A 17,546-nucleotide genomic window follows, 5' to 3' on the forward strand; every position below is an offset into this window, starting at 1 on the left:
GGGTGAATCCTAGCGCTCAGTGTTTTCACCTCACCTTAGGGCGTAGCCTTAGGAAACAGGTCCTATAGAGTAGCCCAGAGCCCAGCCTCACGCCAGCGCATCCTCTGCTGCCCGGGGCAGCTGACTGGGCACAGCCGAGGGAGGCGTCCAGGTACGTGGGCCTGAAATAGCGCCCCCTACAGCCCACAGCCCGCAGATAGGGCCTGGAGGATCCAGAGGTCCTCATGGACCGGCAGACCTGACGAGGCGCAGGGGCTGGGACCGGGAAGACGCAGCTCGAGCCGTAGGTGTCCGCTGGATGCCCCCGTAGGGCCCTGCCGGCCCGGGGGCCCGCCCAGCCCAGCTCGGCTCTGAGCGGCAGAGACCAGCGCGGGGCTCCAAGGTCGAGCCCAGGACATTCCAGGGGACAGCCTTCCCCAGAAGCTGCCTCCCTGCCCTCGTGGTAAGGTTGCACACACGTCCCCCTCGCCTAGGTGCTGCCTTATAAGGGGGCTGGTGGGGGAGACTCATTGTGCTAGAAGAGACCGTTCTGATGGGAGCTTGGACTTTGAATTGAGTGAATATGTGAGCCAAAGAGACTTTTAAAAAATCTGAAAAGACCCAGTCACCTTGAACCGTTTTGCACGCCTGAATCCAGCCTTAATCCTAACACTAATTTTTAACTCACCTGGTAAGGTTTGGTGTGAGCATTAAATGAGATACAGTGTATAAAGCACTTAATTCAGGGCTTGGCCCGTGGTCCCTGCTGAGTGAATGTCCCGTCCCTCCCTTGCTCTCCAGTCTTGACCCCTCATCAACCATAGTCCACTCACGTTATCTCCAGGCCGCCGAGGATACAGGTAACTCAGAAGGCAAAGCTGTGCTGGCCCATCTCACGTTTCACCAGGGAGAGGCCTTCACTGGCTGCTTGGCTTCTGGAGCTGGAAACTTCCGGGCTGACTTCCAGAGAACCAGCCTTTATGAACTTTAATTAAAGGCTCAGAAAAATCTCTGCGGCGTCCCTGCGCCTGCCCACAGTCCTGTTACGGGCACCTGAATCTGTGTGCCTGTCATCCATCCCCTGAGGGGCTGGAAAGCCTGACAGCTTTTGTTAGAGCAGGAAGGAGGGTGCCCCACCTGCCACCGCGTCACGTGATGTGGGCTTGGGGGTGTTGAGAGCAGCAGTTACCCCTCTGGCTGGCATGGCTACCCCCCTTCCCCCTCCCATACCCATTCCTGCTCCACTCTGGTCTCCTGAGGATGGGGCGGGCGTCACTTGGCCTCCGTCACCGCCTTGGTTTCAGGGCTGGCCGCCTTGGTCTGGAAGACTTGTCTTTGGTTGGCCTTCTGAGCTGCCTTCAGATAAAAACTCCCCTTTCAGGGCTGCTGACAGTCTGAGCCTGAATGATATGCACGCCTGGCATGGATTACGTGCTGTCTGGCTTGAGGGCAAGGGAATGGGTAAGATGCCCTCCGGGCAGTCTTTTGGCCTGCAGATTATAGGACATGTGGTGTCTCCTTAAACCATTTTAAAATCAAAATATAAGGTACATATAGAAAGGTAATGTGCAAAAAATATACAACTCACTGAGTTTTTGAGAACTGAACACAACCTTACACCCATTACCCAGATCAAGGAAGAACATTGTTAACGCCCGAGGTCCCCCACCCTCATCCCGTTCCCTTGTAGTCGCTGCCTTCCTTGGGCTAACGACCGTGTGTATTTAACACAGTTATTTTGTGTTAGAACTTTATAGAAATAGAATCGTACTGTACAACAGTTCTTCTGTGCCTGGCTCCTTTTGTTCAGACGATGGGTGTGAGGCTTGTCCGTATTGTTGTGTGTTTTTGTGTTTTGTTCATTCTCCTTGCTGTATAACATTCTGCTGGGCAAGCGTATCAGAACGTATTCATGCATTCTGTTGCTTACGGCCGTCTGGGTAGCCCCCGGTTTGCGGGGTATTACGAACAGTGCTGCCGTGAACTTTCTTGGTGTGTCTTTCAGCTCACAGATTCCCATCTGTGTTGGGCAGGTACTGAGGAGCAGAGCTGTAGGGCCACAGGGGATGGCCGTGCTCAGCTCTGGCAGACACTGCCAAGCCACCTGCCAGAGAGGCTCCACCTGTGCACATCCCACCAGCACCATGTGAGCGTCTGGAAAAACGTGGAGGAATTCCAACACCGGTGTTTTCCCTCTTTTTTGTTCTTGCCCTTCCCACGAGTGGGCAGAGGTATTGCATTGCGATTTCATCTGCATTTCCCTGATCTGATGCTTAGGGAAGCTAAACACCTTTTCATATGCTTATTGGTCACTTGGGTACCTTTTCTTAACCAAGTATTCCTTCAAGTCTTTTGCCCATTTTTCTGTCGGATTGTCTGCCTAATTCTTATTGAGCTTTGGAAGTTTTTCACGTTTTCCAGATCCAAGTCCATTGTGGGACGTATGTATGTCAATATTTTTCCCATTCTGTGTTTTGTTTATTCACTCACTCACTGGTGTCTTTTGATGAACAGAGGTTCTTCATTTTAATGTAGTAGTGCACGTCGATTTTTAGCGTAATATCCTGTACAACAGTTAATGTTTATTGCTTGCTGACTTGTGTCCTCGTATACCTTGCTCATTTCACTTTCACATTGACATATTTTTCAAATGGGAAAAATGACGCTTCGAGAAGCTAAGAGACTTCCCCAAGTTAGGAAACAGCAGAGGCCAGGTTCTTGTCCAGCCCTGCCCACTCCAGAGCCTGTGTCCTGTGATCTCTGCTGTTCCACAGAAGGTACCAGCTAATATCCACTGTTCGATCCTCCAGCGCCTTTCGTTTGGGTTGTACATTGTTTTTCAGTTAAATCAGTTGCCAACATTTAACAATTAGGAGAAATACAGTTTTCCAGCTTTTTTTTTTTTTTCCAGAAATTTGTAAGATCTGGTAATACTGGTCTCATCTTCCCACATGTCACCCTGGGCTGCTGGAGATGAGTACCTACTGCTCCCCATAGATGGACATGAGCCCTCTAGTTTTTCGCTGGAGATGCTTTGGTTGGTCCTGCCTGGCCTGCTTCAATCATTCATGTTTCCTGCCTGGCTCCTGGGGGCATCTGAGTTTTCAGCCCTGCTGTCCTGTTTCCCTTAAGTGACATAACTGGCTTTTCATCCTTCTCTGTTTCATCTGTTCTTACCTTCATGCATTCTGACCTTCCTGTCTCCCTTTCCGAGGTATCTAGGCTCTGTGCTTAGGCTCTCTGTCCCTCTCTCCAGCCAGTAGTGTTTTTATGGGTAAACAGAGTAGTCTGCTGCCTATGTGGGGCAGTTAGAAGAACACCTCAAAATATTCTACCCCTTCCTTTAAGAGGTGAAGGCGTTGTATCTCCGTAAAGCTTGGAATGCAAACATTTTCCTGGAAGAAGTGATAAAGTATCCCAGTAGGATTTAATTTATCAGATCGGCTCCTTAAGCAAAAGCCTAAGAGGCAATGGTAGAGAAGATTTGTAGACAGTACAGGCTAGGAGAGTGGTCAGGGAAATCTTACGTCTCTGAGTGGCTGGATGCCTCAGATGGGATGCTGCGATGGGAAAGCTTCAGAGCTGGAAAAAAGCGTGAAGACGTTGCTGGGGATGGGGGATGGATGGGTAGCTAGGTGTAGTTCTTTTAGAACTTAGCAAATTTGCCCTGGGCATGTCTCCTGCTCATCCATTTCCTTTCCTTCTCGAAATTCCTCCTAGAAGTCAGTATAAGGTGGACATTAAGAGCTGGAATCTCAAGTTAGGCTCACTGAATTTGAATCTTGTCTTTGCTTCTTACTGGCTGTGTGACCTTGGGTCAGTCAACTTTTTGTACTTCAGTTTCCTCATCTATAATTTGAGGATAATAACATACTACCTCTGAGGGTTGTGAGGACTAAAAAATAAGAATATTTGTAATCTTCTTAGAATGGAGCTTGGCAAATAATTAGCCCCCGATAAACATCAGTCCCCGTTGCTGCTGTTGTTCCGTTGGCGCAAGCACCAGACACAGAGGGGTCAGGTCAAGAGGTCACATTCTTGCTCCGTCAGGCGCTGGCCTCGTGACCTTAGACAAGTCTGTGTGTCCAGGGAGTGTCAGTGTTCTCACCTGGAAAAGATGTTGGGAGAATGAAAAATGAGGTGAAACAAGACAATCGGGATGAAAGCACCAGGGAATTTGTGTTCATTATGTCTCATCTGTCTCCTCCCTTCTCTCTTCCCCTCTCTTCTGCTGGAGATGGGTAATGGACTAGTGGAGAAGGTGAGGCGAACACCCTTGAAAAAACAACTAGTATTGTCACATTCACTAACACGGAAGAAAAGGACTGTAGTGGTGTCTCTTTTTTTCCCCCCAAGATTGGTAATTTGTGTTTTATCCTTTATTTTCTTGACCAGTCTGACTAAATATTTATCAATTTCATTGATCCTTTCAAACAACCAGCTCTTGGTTTCATTGATTTTTCTCTTTTCAGTTTCATTTATTTCTGTTCCCCCCTTTATTATTGCCTTCCTTCTGTTTGCTTTGGATTTAATTTCTTCTTTTTCTACTTAAAGTGCAAGCTTAGATGATTGATTTAAAGCTTTCTTTTTTAGAATGAATATATGTATAACTGAATTACTTTGCCGCACACCTGAAAGTAACACAACATTGTAAATCAACTATACTTCAATAAAAGAAATTCTAGATGAACTTAAAAAGAAAACTTTCTTATTTTAATACCAAGTATTCAATGCTATAAATTTCTCTCTATCACTGGCATTCTAAGTATAATGGCATTCCATGAATTTTCATATGTGTGTTTTTATTTTCCTCAGTCAAAAATATTTTCTAATTTTCTTTGTGATTTCTTCTTTGACCCATGGGTTATGTAGAAGGATATTGTTTAATTTCCAAATATTTGGGTATTTTTCCAGACAGCTTTCTGCTGTTGATTTCTAGTTTAATTCAGTTGTGGTCACGGTACAACATTTTTATTATTTCAATTATTTTAAATTTATTAGATTTCCTTAATGATTCACAATATGGTCTATCTTAGTGAATGTGTGTTGCAAAGAACGTATTTTCTGTTGTTGTTTGGTGGAGTGTTGTATAAATGTCAACTCAGTCAAGTTGGTTTGAAGTGTCTTCTGTATCCCTACTGCTTTTTTGTACTTGGTCTGTCAACTACTGAAGGGAAGTGTTGAAATCTCTAATTTATACTGGAGGATTTGTGTGTTTATCCTTTTAGTTCTGTCCGTTTTTATTGCATGCATTTTGATCTATGCATTTGACACACGTATTTTACTGTATGTGTTTTGGATTATTAGGCCTTCTTAATGAAGTGACCATTTTATCATTGTTTGCTGTCCCTTTTTATATCTGGTAATGTTCTTTGTTCTGAAGATTATTTTGTTTGTATCAGCTTCTTTTGATTAGTGTTGGCATGGTATATCTTTTTCCAGTCCTTTACATTTTTTCTATATATGCCTTTATATTTTAAGTGGGTTTCTTGTACATTTATATTTAATGTAATCATTAACGTATTTGCTTTTTTTTTTTTTTTTTTGCGGTACGCTGGCCTCTCACTGCTGTGGCCTCTCCCGCCGCGGAGCACAGGCTCCAGACGCGCAGGCTCAGCGGCCATGGCTCACGGGCCCAGCCGCTCCGCGGCACGTGGGATCTTCCCGGACCGGGGCACGAACCCGTGTCCCCTGCATCGGCAGGCGGCCTCTCAACTACTGCGCCACCAGGGAAGCCCTCACGAAAAGTTTTGATTTAACAGATTTTTGTTGTTAGGGTGGAAGCTACATTTCCTGGCAGTGTCTTTATCCTAAGTGGAAGCAGCATTCTGGTGGTGGATACATAGATTTTATTTGTTCCTCTTATTCTCTAGTCCTTCCGTCAATGGGTGGGCTGTTCCCTCCTGTGGTTTATATCGGAGGCTCGTGAGAAATAGAATATACGTCTCCTCTGTGGGTTGTATTTTCTCGTCAGGCATCCATAATCAATATTCATCTAAGGGAAAAGGAAAACCCCGTTTTAGAGGCTTTATGTGGTCATTTACTAACTTTATGAAGTGGGGAACAAAAAGATACGGGTTCGTACCTTTTCTTTTTAAAAGAAATCATTTTTTATTTTAGAAGTAATTCATGAACAAAATAGAGTTAAAAAATGCAGAAAGATAAACAAAAATAAAGAAATAAAAACCACCCATAATCCCATCAGCTAAAGAAACCATGGCTCACATTTTATCGAATTTCTTCTAGTCATTTTTCTATGAGTGCATCTTTGTTCGTCCGTATATATCAGTATACATGCCCCCAAATTTGTGTGTTTTGTGTAAATAAGCTAGTTTCAAAAAGGTGTGTTTTTCTGTGGGTTGAGTACTGTGGCACTCATGAAATGCCGATATGTTCTTCATGTTTGTCTGGTAAAGATGCCAAAACGTGTGGCATTTTTTTCAGCTTGCTGTTAGTGCTGGATTCCTTCCTGCAGCTACTTTACACGAACAGCCAGGACAGGTGTGTATATGTGATTCTAATGGAATGTGATTCATTTCAGAAAAGACCAGTTGTTGATTCCTTGTGCTGCGGTCCCCTGTTCCCCGTGTAACTTCTGTCCCTTTCCATTTCTTTCAACCCATTCTCAGGTTTAGAGCAAACAGAAAGAAGGAAGCTCTATGGTCTTCTCAGTATGTTTTGTTTTCTTCCTTTTCCAGAAAGTATTTTGGAGAAAAAATTGGACTGTACTTTGCCTGGCTGGGATTATATACATCCTTCCTCATCCCATCATCCGTCATCGGGGTCATCGTGTTTCTTTATGGATGTGCAACGATCGAAGAAGATATTCCCAGGTGAGTTGATTTTAATGGAAAAGGCTCAGTTCTCACGTGTCAGTCGTTTGGAGTTTCACCCCAGTTGCACGTACATTGTACATTTCAGACGCCTCCTTCCAAAGCCTCACCCTTTGTCCTTCTCCTTCCCGCTTTCCTTACCACGCAGCAGGTCACTTGTCACTTCCCTCTTGAGAGGTCTGGGAGCAGCAGATTCTGGGAACAGCTCAGAGCCACGCTGGGTGTGGCCACTTCCTTTCCTGGTCAAGCTCTTCTCCAGGACCAGCGTCTGATTGGGCAGGGTCTGAAAACTGATGAAAAAGAAATCATGCCTGAGAAAAGCTTTTTTTTTCCCCTCAATTTCATGACTTTTTCCCTTTGGTTTCCCAGATGACCCAAGGCAGGAAGTGTTGAGTGGTATTGGACAGAGATGGCATCTATGTGGTCAAACGCTGCTGGGATAAAAAGCTGTGAGGCTGTGTGCAGAAGCAGGCAGCTCTGGAGCTGAGGAAGCCTCAGCTCTGCCTCAGGAGGTCAGAGACTGCAGGAGGTGACAGGCCCTGTAGCGGGACTCTTGGCGATCCAAGACATGGAACAAAGGTTGATCCTGATGGAGAACAGAGATCCTACAAGAAAATAGGGACTTAAAAAGAGCATCCTTTAGGGCTGAATGTGTTACATAGTAGCTACGTGACTGGGTACCTCACTCCCTGACTCTTGGTTTCCTTGGCTGTGAAATGGTCATAATAACGCCTACTTCATGGTGGTGTTGTGAGGACTAAAGTAGACAGCGTCTGGCAGACGGCAAAGTATTCATAAATTATTGTTGAATCAATCAATATATGTGGAAATAGAGTTTGAGACGCTTAACCAATATTTAGAATTTAAATCTCTTGCCATCTCCAGAACTGGCTTTGCAAACGGAAGCATTCTTTACGCATTTTACTTTTTTTTTTTTTTTTTTTTTTTTGGCCATGCCTCGAGCCATGCGGGATCTTAGTTCCCCGACCAGGGACTGAACCCGGGCCGTCTGCAGTGGAAGCGGGGAGTCTTAACCACTGGACTGCCAGGGAATTCCCTCATTTGTGTATTTTAATACTCTTTCAGTTGCAAGTGATAGAAATGCATGTGAACTAACGTACGCAGATAAAGGGAATTTATCCTCAGGGTTTCGGGGGGCCCTCAGGGGACCCAGTGGCAGGCACGTGGCTAGCCCAAGGGACTATGGAAATAGGGACTCCTTCTGTTTACTGCCCGTCTCTGATTATTTCTAGTATTTATTTGTTTCACTGCGGAGTTTCTCCATTGGATGTAAACACTGCTGCTTGTAGCTCACGGGTGTCATACCTGAGAGCTTTATACTCGACTGGTCCCAAGTGAAGAAGTCCTGTTGACTCCTTTTGGCTTAGGTAGAGGCTCTGGGTCAACCAGTTGTGGCTTGGGGGCAGTAGCCCGGGGAATGGGGACACTAGGCAGCCTGTGGGTGTCCACGACAGTTGGGGTTAGGGATGGGGGAAGTCGGGGCCACCCTGAAGAAATGGGCAAGAGCTGTGCTCTTTGAGGAAAGCGTATCCACCAGTGGCAGGAACCCGGTGATCTTCCATTATGTCACTCTATAGAAAAGCTCTTGCAGATTAGGGATACTGGAGATGGCCGTGTCAGTAGTTAGAATAAAGCTCAATGCCTTGGTATCAGAGACAAGGGTTTGGATATGTTTGTGTATAAAAACTGTGGTGTCATCCGTTCAGGGTTCGGGACTGGCATTCTGTGAGCTTTGTCACAGGACCTATGTCTTCCGGGCTCTGCCTTGTGTGGCACGAGGGAAGAACGAGTACTTACCAAATTCCTGGTCTTAGTTGTACCAGGCATGGTGCTAGGTGGTTTCTGTGTTTTGTTTCTTTGATCCTGTAGAGATCAGTGTTGTCAATAGGTATTCTCACCTCAGAGAGATGGAGACATGGATGCTACCTGAGGTCGCTTGTCCAACTTCGGCAATTAATAATTGTCAGGGTTGGGATTTGAGTTCCACCTGCTCCAAGGTCTTTGCTTTTTCCAGTAAGCGGTGCAGTTTTCCTGAGGGCTCTTACCCTCCTCTGCAGCCCAGTTGCTCCAACTGGCCCCAGCTGGTTCAGTCTCAGAAAAAAACCCGGCTCAGTTGCCCGGTTGTGATCCCTGGGGAGCTGGGCCTCAGGTTGATCCAAGCTGAGGACTCCATACCATGCACCTCGAGCCAACTCAGTGCAGCGGGTAGGGCATCTGTGTGCTGGTTTACGTCAGGACTTAGAACTTGTGCCCTGGTTCTCCACACGGGAATGCATGTGACGGTGACCACTGCGGCTGGAAATGACCATGGTCTACACAAGCTGCAAAGCCATTTATTTATGCACATGCATGGACACTCATGTGCGTGCGGGTTTAGACGCGTGTAAAACGTGATCATTATCATTGCAGACATCCTCGAGTGTGTGACGTTTTACGAACTGTGGATAGCAGCCCATTAGTGGATTCTAGAATCAATGTAATCGTTACCTTTTAAATGAACTAGAATAAGGTAGGACAGAGTAGAATGAAACATAGTATTAGTAGTCATCACGAGAAGGAAGTATCAGAATTGTTTCATGACAGTTATTTTAGTGATACAAGTGTTTTTGTGGGGAGCGGGTACGTATATACTCGCATACTGGAATCTGTGGTAAATTTTTTTTAAACTGTTTTTTTAACTTTCTATAACAAAAGAGTTTGAAATTGGCTGTTATAAAACTTGAAAGTTTGGTTGCCAGTTTTTCAGAGTGGGGGGGGGCAAGTCAAGAAGGTGGAAATAGAAAAAGTTAAGTACACTATAAAGATGTTTTGGAGAACTGCTCCTTAATCACGACTGTATGTCTATCAAAAGCCCGAGCTCTGCACCCGGCAAAAGCTCACAAACTCCCAGTCCTCATTAACAGAGGAATAGCCTCTACGTCCCAATACTGAATGCAAACGAATTCGTACTCTTCTAGGGTCCGTGTCTACCAGCCACTCCTAAGCGTGATTAAAAACTTGCACTCTTCCTGGGATTATTATAAAGGTTTCTGATTTCGGCATTAAGCCTGGAATTTAGTATCTGTGTATCACTTTTAAAAAAGCTTTATTTTGAAAACAGTATAGATTCACAGGAAGTGGTAAAGATAGTGCAGAGGGCCCAGGGCACCCTTCATCCAGTTACCGCCAGTGATTATGTCTTATGTAACTACAGTACAGTATCAAAACCAGAAAATTTACATCACGTGGAACTTTAAATGGTACCTTTTATCGCCAAGAACTTTGATATGTGAGACACAAGCGTCACTTGTAAATAATAATTCCATATGTGCACGATATATCTATAGAACCTTCCTTGACTTGGCAAGGGGTTGGTTGCATTTGTTCTCCATTTGCTTACACGCCTAGGAAAGACTGGAGCATTTTTTTAAAGCTAATTAATCTAAACCATATTTTCAAAAATTGGTTAGTTTAGACCTGAGACCTTAATAGCAGATGTTCTGTCTGAATTTCCTGAATAATTGCCTCCCTTTGTGGCTAGTACAGCTCTGTGTCGCCTGACCTGTGAGCATTGGGTCACTCATTGAGGACGCCACCCACTCTGGGGTCTTGGTTCACCTGATGGTCAGCCCATTCATCAACCTTCTTCTGCTTCGTAGAGAAAATGATAGATTGAAGAAATACACCATTGCGTTTATAGCCACTGTTACTTCGAACTAGGAATCTGTGGTGAATGCAGCTAGTGAATGCCCCAGACCTGACTTCAGTTCTAGGGGAGGTTCCCCCATCTTTCAGCTTGTCTAGAGGCAGCCTCTTTCAGAGACTACAGAGTCCTTTTAATGTCATCCTAAGGCAGAATTTCTCCAGAATTCTGTTCAAATTGCTTGCATCAAAAAACCCAAAAGATGAAACAAAAAACCCCAACCCAATACACATAGAGCATTCTGACTTCAAACTTAAAAGATGTGATGAGTATCCATGTACCATGGCTGCCATTTTGTACAAATGATTGGCAGTTGACTGTGTTCTAATTTTAAAACCAGTAATGTACACAGCCCGTAAGTTTCAAAGTGTGCCAAGTTGGTGGCTAATACTTTTTTACTCCTGACCTTTTAGCATTGACTAGTTTTTTTTTTTTGGCTTTTTTGCTGTACGCGGGCCTCTCACTGTTGTGGCCTCCCCCGTTGCGGAGCACAGGCTCCGGACGCGCAGGCTCAGCGGCCATGGCTCACGGGCCCAGCCGCTCCGCGGCACGTGGGATCTTCCCGGACCGGGGCACGAACCCGTGTCCCCTGCATCGGCAGGCGGACTCTCAACCACTGCGCCACCGGGGAAGCCCAGCATTAACTAGTTTTGATTGAGATTAGGTGTTCTAGGATTCTACACCCTTATATGTGTAAAAAAAAAAAAACCCTCTGCAGCAAAGATATGAGAAGGACTCATGTCTTCTCAGAAATGGCTTAGAAGCAAAGCTCTTTACTAGACTTTGTGCAGACCCACTGTTTTCCACGTGAGTCTGTTTTCTAAGAGGTGCTCTCCTCTCCAAAAGCAGCAACTCCTCCACCAGGCAGCCAACATGTGTCTGACCCAGAAGACTTAAAATGAACCTTACTCTCTGGTTACCAACAAGCGCACGCCCAGGCGAAGCTAGCACGGCTGAACTTATTATTAAGAAATTACGATTTAATATTGTCTATGTGAGCGAGTCGCCGCTCTTGACACTTGCCAATGGAAAGTCAGTGGAGGAACTGGGATTTATCCCCGGAGACGTAGAGTTTCCATTCTCTCACACAGAAGGCCTTCCCTGCCGTGGCTCATTAAAAACAAGCCTGAAAGCTGGGACTTGACAGACAGTGACAGCCCTCGGTGGAACCTTCCGACTGCTTAGCGATGGGGAGCTGGACGCAGGCATCCTGCCGGCTTCTGGTTTCATCTAATCCCGGGCTTCAGCATCCAGGTACCAGCTCCCTCCGCCGGCAGCGGCCTCCGACTGTACCGTGCTCGGTAGCGCCCTCTGCTGCCTGTTTCCGGAGGAAACCCAGCTGTGGTTTCAGCCTGGCGTCCCCTGCGGCCCCATCACCGTGGCTCCAGCTGCTCTGTGAGAACAGCCAGTGCTTCATTTTCATGAAATTGCCAGTTCTCCACCCTTTTTCCCAAAACCATGAGCTTAGCCATGTACCCATCCCCCGGGGGGAATATGACACACCAGAGTGATGAGTTCATTCATTTTCCTACCAGAATGTAGTGTGGAGGGTTACTGGGGAAGCCAGTTAGGGCCGAGAATACTTCGGTTCTTATTTGCAAGCACTCTGATGAACCTAAATTAATTGGGTCCAGCTAATCGCCTAACGGATGAATGGGATTTCCAATACATCCATGAGTCCTGTAACAGAAATACCCTGAAAATAGGCGAGAATATAGGCGATGGTTATTTGACTAGTTTGTTCTCCAAGTATCTTGGAATCTAGACTTTGGAAGAATTTACCTTATTCTTCTGGCCTCCCTCATCCCATTTCATGGTTACGATAATTCTTTTTTTTTCTCTTAAAAAAATTTCTTTTTTATTTTTTAGAATTTTTATCGGAGTATAGTTGCTTTACAATGTTGTGTTAGTTCCTGCTATACAGCAAAGTGAATCAGCTATACTTACACGTATATCCCCTCTTCCTTGGATTTCCTTTCCATTTAGGTCATCACAGAGCATTGAGTAGAGTTCCCTGTGCTATACAGCAGGTTCTCATTAGTTATCTGTTTTATACATAATGTCAGTAGTGTATATATGTCAATCCTAATCTCCCAGCTCATCCCAGCCCCCCCCTTTCCCCCTTGGTATCCATACATTTGTTCTCTAGGTCTGTGATAATTCTCATTAAGTTGAGGTTACTAATTCCCTTTCTACAAACGGTCACGTGGCTGGTGCACTGAGAAGTGGGCTTCCAGCCACCTGACTCCATTCTTTTTCACGTGGCTTCTCCTTCCAGAGGAAGGAGTTGTGTTTGTTCAGCTGTACACTCGTGTTTGTTCCTCTGTGTGACCAGCCTTACTCACTGACGAGACAGCCCATGCTTGAGTGAGAGCAATGGAATCTCGCCTCTGATGGGTGATTTATTCACGATTGTTGATGCGCCCCACCAGCCCCGTAGACTCAGCACATTTTGAATGGACTTTATGTGGCATTGTCCAATGAACAGCATCTCTGATAGATGGTCATTAACTTTCTGTTGGGCCACTTTTAGTGACAGGGGGCTCCATGTCTCCAAAGGTAGCCCATTCATTTTTTAAGACAAGATATAAGAATAACACTTCCGAAGGGAAGAACCCAATTCCAACTCTCTAACACGCCTCGCTCTGGGAGTTGGTAAGCTCAACCAGGGATTCGGAAGTGGGAGCTGTTTTGGGGGTGATGGGCTTGGGAAGGGTCCTGCTGGAGCCCCCCTGACCCAGCAGCCTCTGTCTTCTGCAGCAAAGAGATGTGTGACCAACAGAATGCCTTCACCATGTGTCCCCTGTGTGACAAGTCCTGTGACTACTGGAACCTCAGCTCAGCCTGTGGAACGGCACAGGCCAGCCACCTGTTTGACAACCCTGCCACTGTCTTCTTCTCCATCTTCATGGCTCTGTGGGGTAAGTTGTCACCATGAGGCTTGCTTCTATGGGGGGTACCTTTAAATAGGTACAGTGACCAAGCTCTAAAGCCCATATCCGTCGGTTTACTTCCTTAGTATTTGGGGTTTTTTTGGTTTTCTTTTTTTTCTTTTGGCGGTACGCGGGCCCCTCACTGTTCTGGCCTCTCCCGTTGCGGAGCACAGGCTCCGGACGCACAGGCTCAGCGGCCATGGCTCACGGGCCCAGCCGCTCCGCGGCATGTGGGATCCTCCCAGACCGGGGCACGAACCCGTGTCCCCTGCATCGGCAGGTGGACTCTCAACCACTGCGCCACCAGGGAAGCCCTGGTCCTTATACCTTAAAAAGCATTTTAGGGACAATAGATTTCTCTACTTTACATATACATGTGAATAGAACTAAGAATATCCTCCGTGGCTTTATAAATATATTTTTTAAAGAGATAGAGTAATGTGAATCTGGTATTAATCTCATGTAGGATTTATTTGGAGATTGAACCCATCCATGCCTGCTTTGAAAACCCCTCACACACTCATAGGCACCTCCAGGTACATCTCCTAAGACATGGCAAGTCCTAGATGTCATTTGGTGTCACACTCAGAATGGTGGGGTGACTGCCACAGTCACAGAGTTAGCTGGGGGTAAAGGTGGGCCCAGACCTGGTCTCTTGCCTCCACGCTCAGTGCAGTTCCCGGGACAAGGCGAGTGTAGACTGCAGAGATTTTACCTAATGCCAGAGGGATGTTTTCAATATTCTCCCCCAAGGGATCTCTGAAGGAAGGAACAAATAGTTCCTTCATTTTCCTCCTCCTCCCTTCCCCCCAGAGCCTTGGGGTAATAAACTTTCTCTGGGCCACAGCTATCTGACTAGAAGCACACGCATGCACACGTGTACACACACACACACTTCTATTCTTACAAACTGGGATAACCACCCCGTGGTCACTGAACATTTCTAAGGAGACACACCCACGGGTATTAAGGAAGGGACCAAGGGGATATGTTTCAGCCTGTTGGGAGTGGCAGCCTGCCTTTCACTCATCCATCCAGTGCAGGCCCTCATCTTTCCCATTGGATTACAGACCGGCAGGGCCACTGTCCTGCTGCAGAAGCTGCTAGGTTTATCCGTGATTCCAGGGGGCCTGGAGGACACACCAGGATGGGGCCGTGAGTCACACATCCCGGGAGTGTGACCAGGAGAGAGGCGAGGTCTGTTCTAGCACCGCTGCCAGAACTGGTCCCAGTGGCCTCTGTCTCCTGCGGGCACCTCTACGTGGGTGGAGACAGAACCGAGCTGGAAAGATTCCCACGTGACCAGGCCACCGAGGAAGGTGTTTAGCAGAGACTCTGTTCTCCCAGGGAGAATGACCACTGCCCAGGAATGTGGGCAGTGTCAGCCCACAGAATAGGGGCAGGGGGTCGGAGGAAAGGGCACTTGTGGCCGTGTAGCTCTGGAACTGTTCACAGGAAGGGTCAGGAGAACAACCTGAAGTTGCAGCTTGTGACCCACGCGGTGCCAGGCGGCTCTGTGCCTGCTTCTCAAACGGCGGTGTCTTGTAATCACCCCAAATCCATCTCCGATCTTGAACCGATCGGAGCGCAAAATACGCACCCATGCTTTGATATGCTGCGCCCCTCATTCCCATGAATCTGTCTGGCAAATATTACTGTGACTGAGCAGCTGAAGCTTCCTGACTCTGGTCCACAATCCCTCAAGACCTCTCCTGGGATGTGTGCTTCCTTGTTGTGGGGAAACTTGGTTTTCAGCTGTACCTTCCCTGCTCTCGCGATGGATGAATAGATACCTCCCACCCCTTCTGAGGTTCACAACCGTTTCACCACCCCCAGCTCCCCTCTCTTCCTCTCACATAGCAGCAGTGGAGGGAAAGCAAATGCGGTGGGATTGTGTCAGCGCTTTGTGGCTTAGGGTTTGCTTTTGTTATTTTAACAGCCTTGCTGTGTGTTTTATGTGATTGTGTATTTGGTTACAGCAGCCAAGATCCCCTAGGCGTGGCTGCCTACAAATTACAATTAAAAATAAGAGTAAATGTTTCTTGTTAAATGTTTACTATTATTTTTAATATGAACAGACCAATCACAAGCACTGAAATTGAAACTGTGATTAAAAATCTTCCAACAAAAGCCCAGGACCAGATGGCTTCACAGGCGAATTCTATCAAACATTTAGAGAAGAGCTGACACCTATCCTTCTCAAACTCTTCCAAACTATAGCAGAGGGAGGAACACTCCCAAACGCATTCTACGAGGCCACCATCACCCTGATACCAAAACCAGACAAAGATGTCACAAAAAGAGAAAACTACAAGCCAACATAACTGATGAACATAGACGCAAAAATCCTCAACAAAATACTAGCAAACAGAATCCAACAGCACATTAAAAATGATCATGTACTGCGATCAAGTGGGGTTTATCCCAGGAAAGCAAGGATTCTTCAATATATGCAAATCAGTCAGTGTGATACACCATATTAACAAATTGAAGGAAAAAAACATATGATCATCGCAATAGATGCAGAGAAAGCTTTTGGCAAAATTCAACACCCATTTATGATAAAAACCCTGGAGAAAGTAGGCATAGAGGGAACTTTCCTCAACATAATAAAGGCCATGTATGACAAACCAACAGCCAACATCACCTTCAATGGTGAAAAACTGAAACCATTTCCACTTAGATCAGGAACAAGACAAGGTTGCCCACTCTCACCACTATTATTCAACATAGTTTTGGAAGTTTTAGCCACAGCAATCAGAGAAGAAAAATAAATAAAAGGAATCCAAATCGGAAAAGAAGAAGTAAAGCTGTCACTGTTTGCAGATGACATGATACTATACACAGAGAATCCTAAAGATGCTACCAGAAAACTACTAGAGCTAATCAACGAATTTGGTAAAGTAGCAGGATACAAAATTAATGCACAGAAATCTCTGGCATTCCTATACACTAATGATGAAAAATCTGAAAGTGAAATCAAGAAAACATTCCCATTTACCATTGCAACAAAAAGAATAAAATATCTAGGAATAAACCTACCTAAGGAGACAAAAGACCTGTATACAGAAAATTATAAGACACTGATGAAAGAAATTAAAGATGATACAAATAGTTGGAGAGATATACCATGTTCTTGGATCGGAAGAATCAACATTGTGAAAATGACTATACTACCCAAATCAATCTACAGATTCAATGCAATCCCTATCAAACTGCCACTGGCATTTTTCACAGAACTAGAACAAAAAATTTCACAATTTGTATGGAAACACAAAAGACCCCGAATAGCCAAAGCAACCTTGAGAACAAAGAATGGAGCTGGAGGAATCAGGCTCCGTGACTTCAGACTATACTACAAAGCTACAATAATCAAGACAGTATGGTACTGGTACAAAAACAAAAATATAGATCAATGGAACAGGATAGAAAGCCCAGAGATAAACCCACGCACATATGGTCACCTTATCTTTGATAAAGGAGGCAAGAGTATATACAGTGGAGAAAAGACAGCCTCTTCTATAAGTGGTGCTGGGAAAACTGGACAGCTACATGTAAAAGAATAAAATTAGAACACTCCCTAACACCATACACAAAAATAAACTCAAAATGGATTAAAGACCTAAATGTAAGGCCAGAAACGATCAAACTCTTAGAGGAAAACATAGGCAGAATGCTCTATGACATAAATCATAGCAAGATCCTTTTTGACCCACCTCCTAGAGAAATGGAAATAAAAACAAAAATAAACAAATGGGACCTAATGAAACTTCAAAGCTTTTGCACGGCAAAGGAAACCATAAACAAGACCAAAAGACAACCCTCAGAATGCGAGAAAATATTTGCAAATGAAGCAACTGGCAAAGGATTAATCTCCAAAATTTACAAGCAGCTCATTCAGCTCAATATCAAAAAAACAAACAACCCAATCCAAAAATGGGCAGAAGATTTAAATAGACATTTCTCCAAAGAAGATATACAGAATGCCAACAAACACATGAAAGAATGCTCAACATCACTAATCATTAGAGAAATGCAAATCAAAACTACAATGAGATATCATCTCACACCGGCCAGAATGGCCATCATCAAAAAAAT

General features: G+C 45.3%; 1 protein-coding gene across 1 annotated transcript in view; it reads left to right on the forward strand.

Moving 5' to 3' along the window:
- Positions 1-17,546, forward strand: part of ANO2 (anoctamin 2) — a 318,802-nt gene that overhangs the window by 138,865 nt on the left and 162,391 nt on the right. The window contains exons 10-11 of the mRNA XM_065886527.1: positions 6,678-6,812; positions 13,276-13,436. Coding sequence (XP_065742599.1) covers positions 6,678-6,812; positions 13,276-13,436 — 296 coding nt within the window. The remainder of the gene's footprint in view (positions 1-6,677; positions 6,813-13,275; positions 13,437-17,546) is intronic.

This window comes from Phocoena phocoena, chromosome 11 (genome assembly GCF_963924675.1).
Source record: "Phocoena phocoena chromosome 11, mPhoPho1.1, whole genome shotgun sequence".
Classification (NCBI taxonomy): Eukaryota; Metazoa; Chordata; class Mammalia; order Artiodactyla; family Phocoenidae; genus Phocoena; species Phocoena phocoena.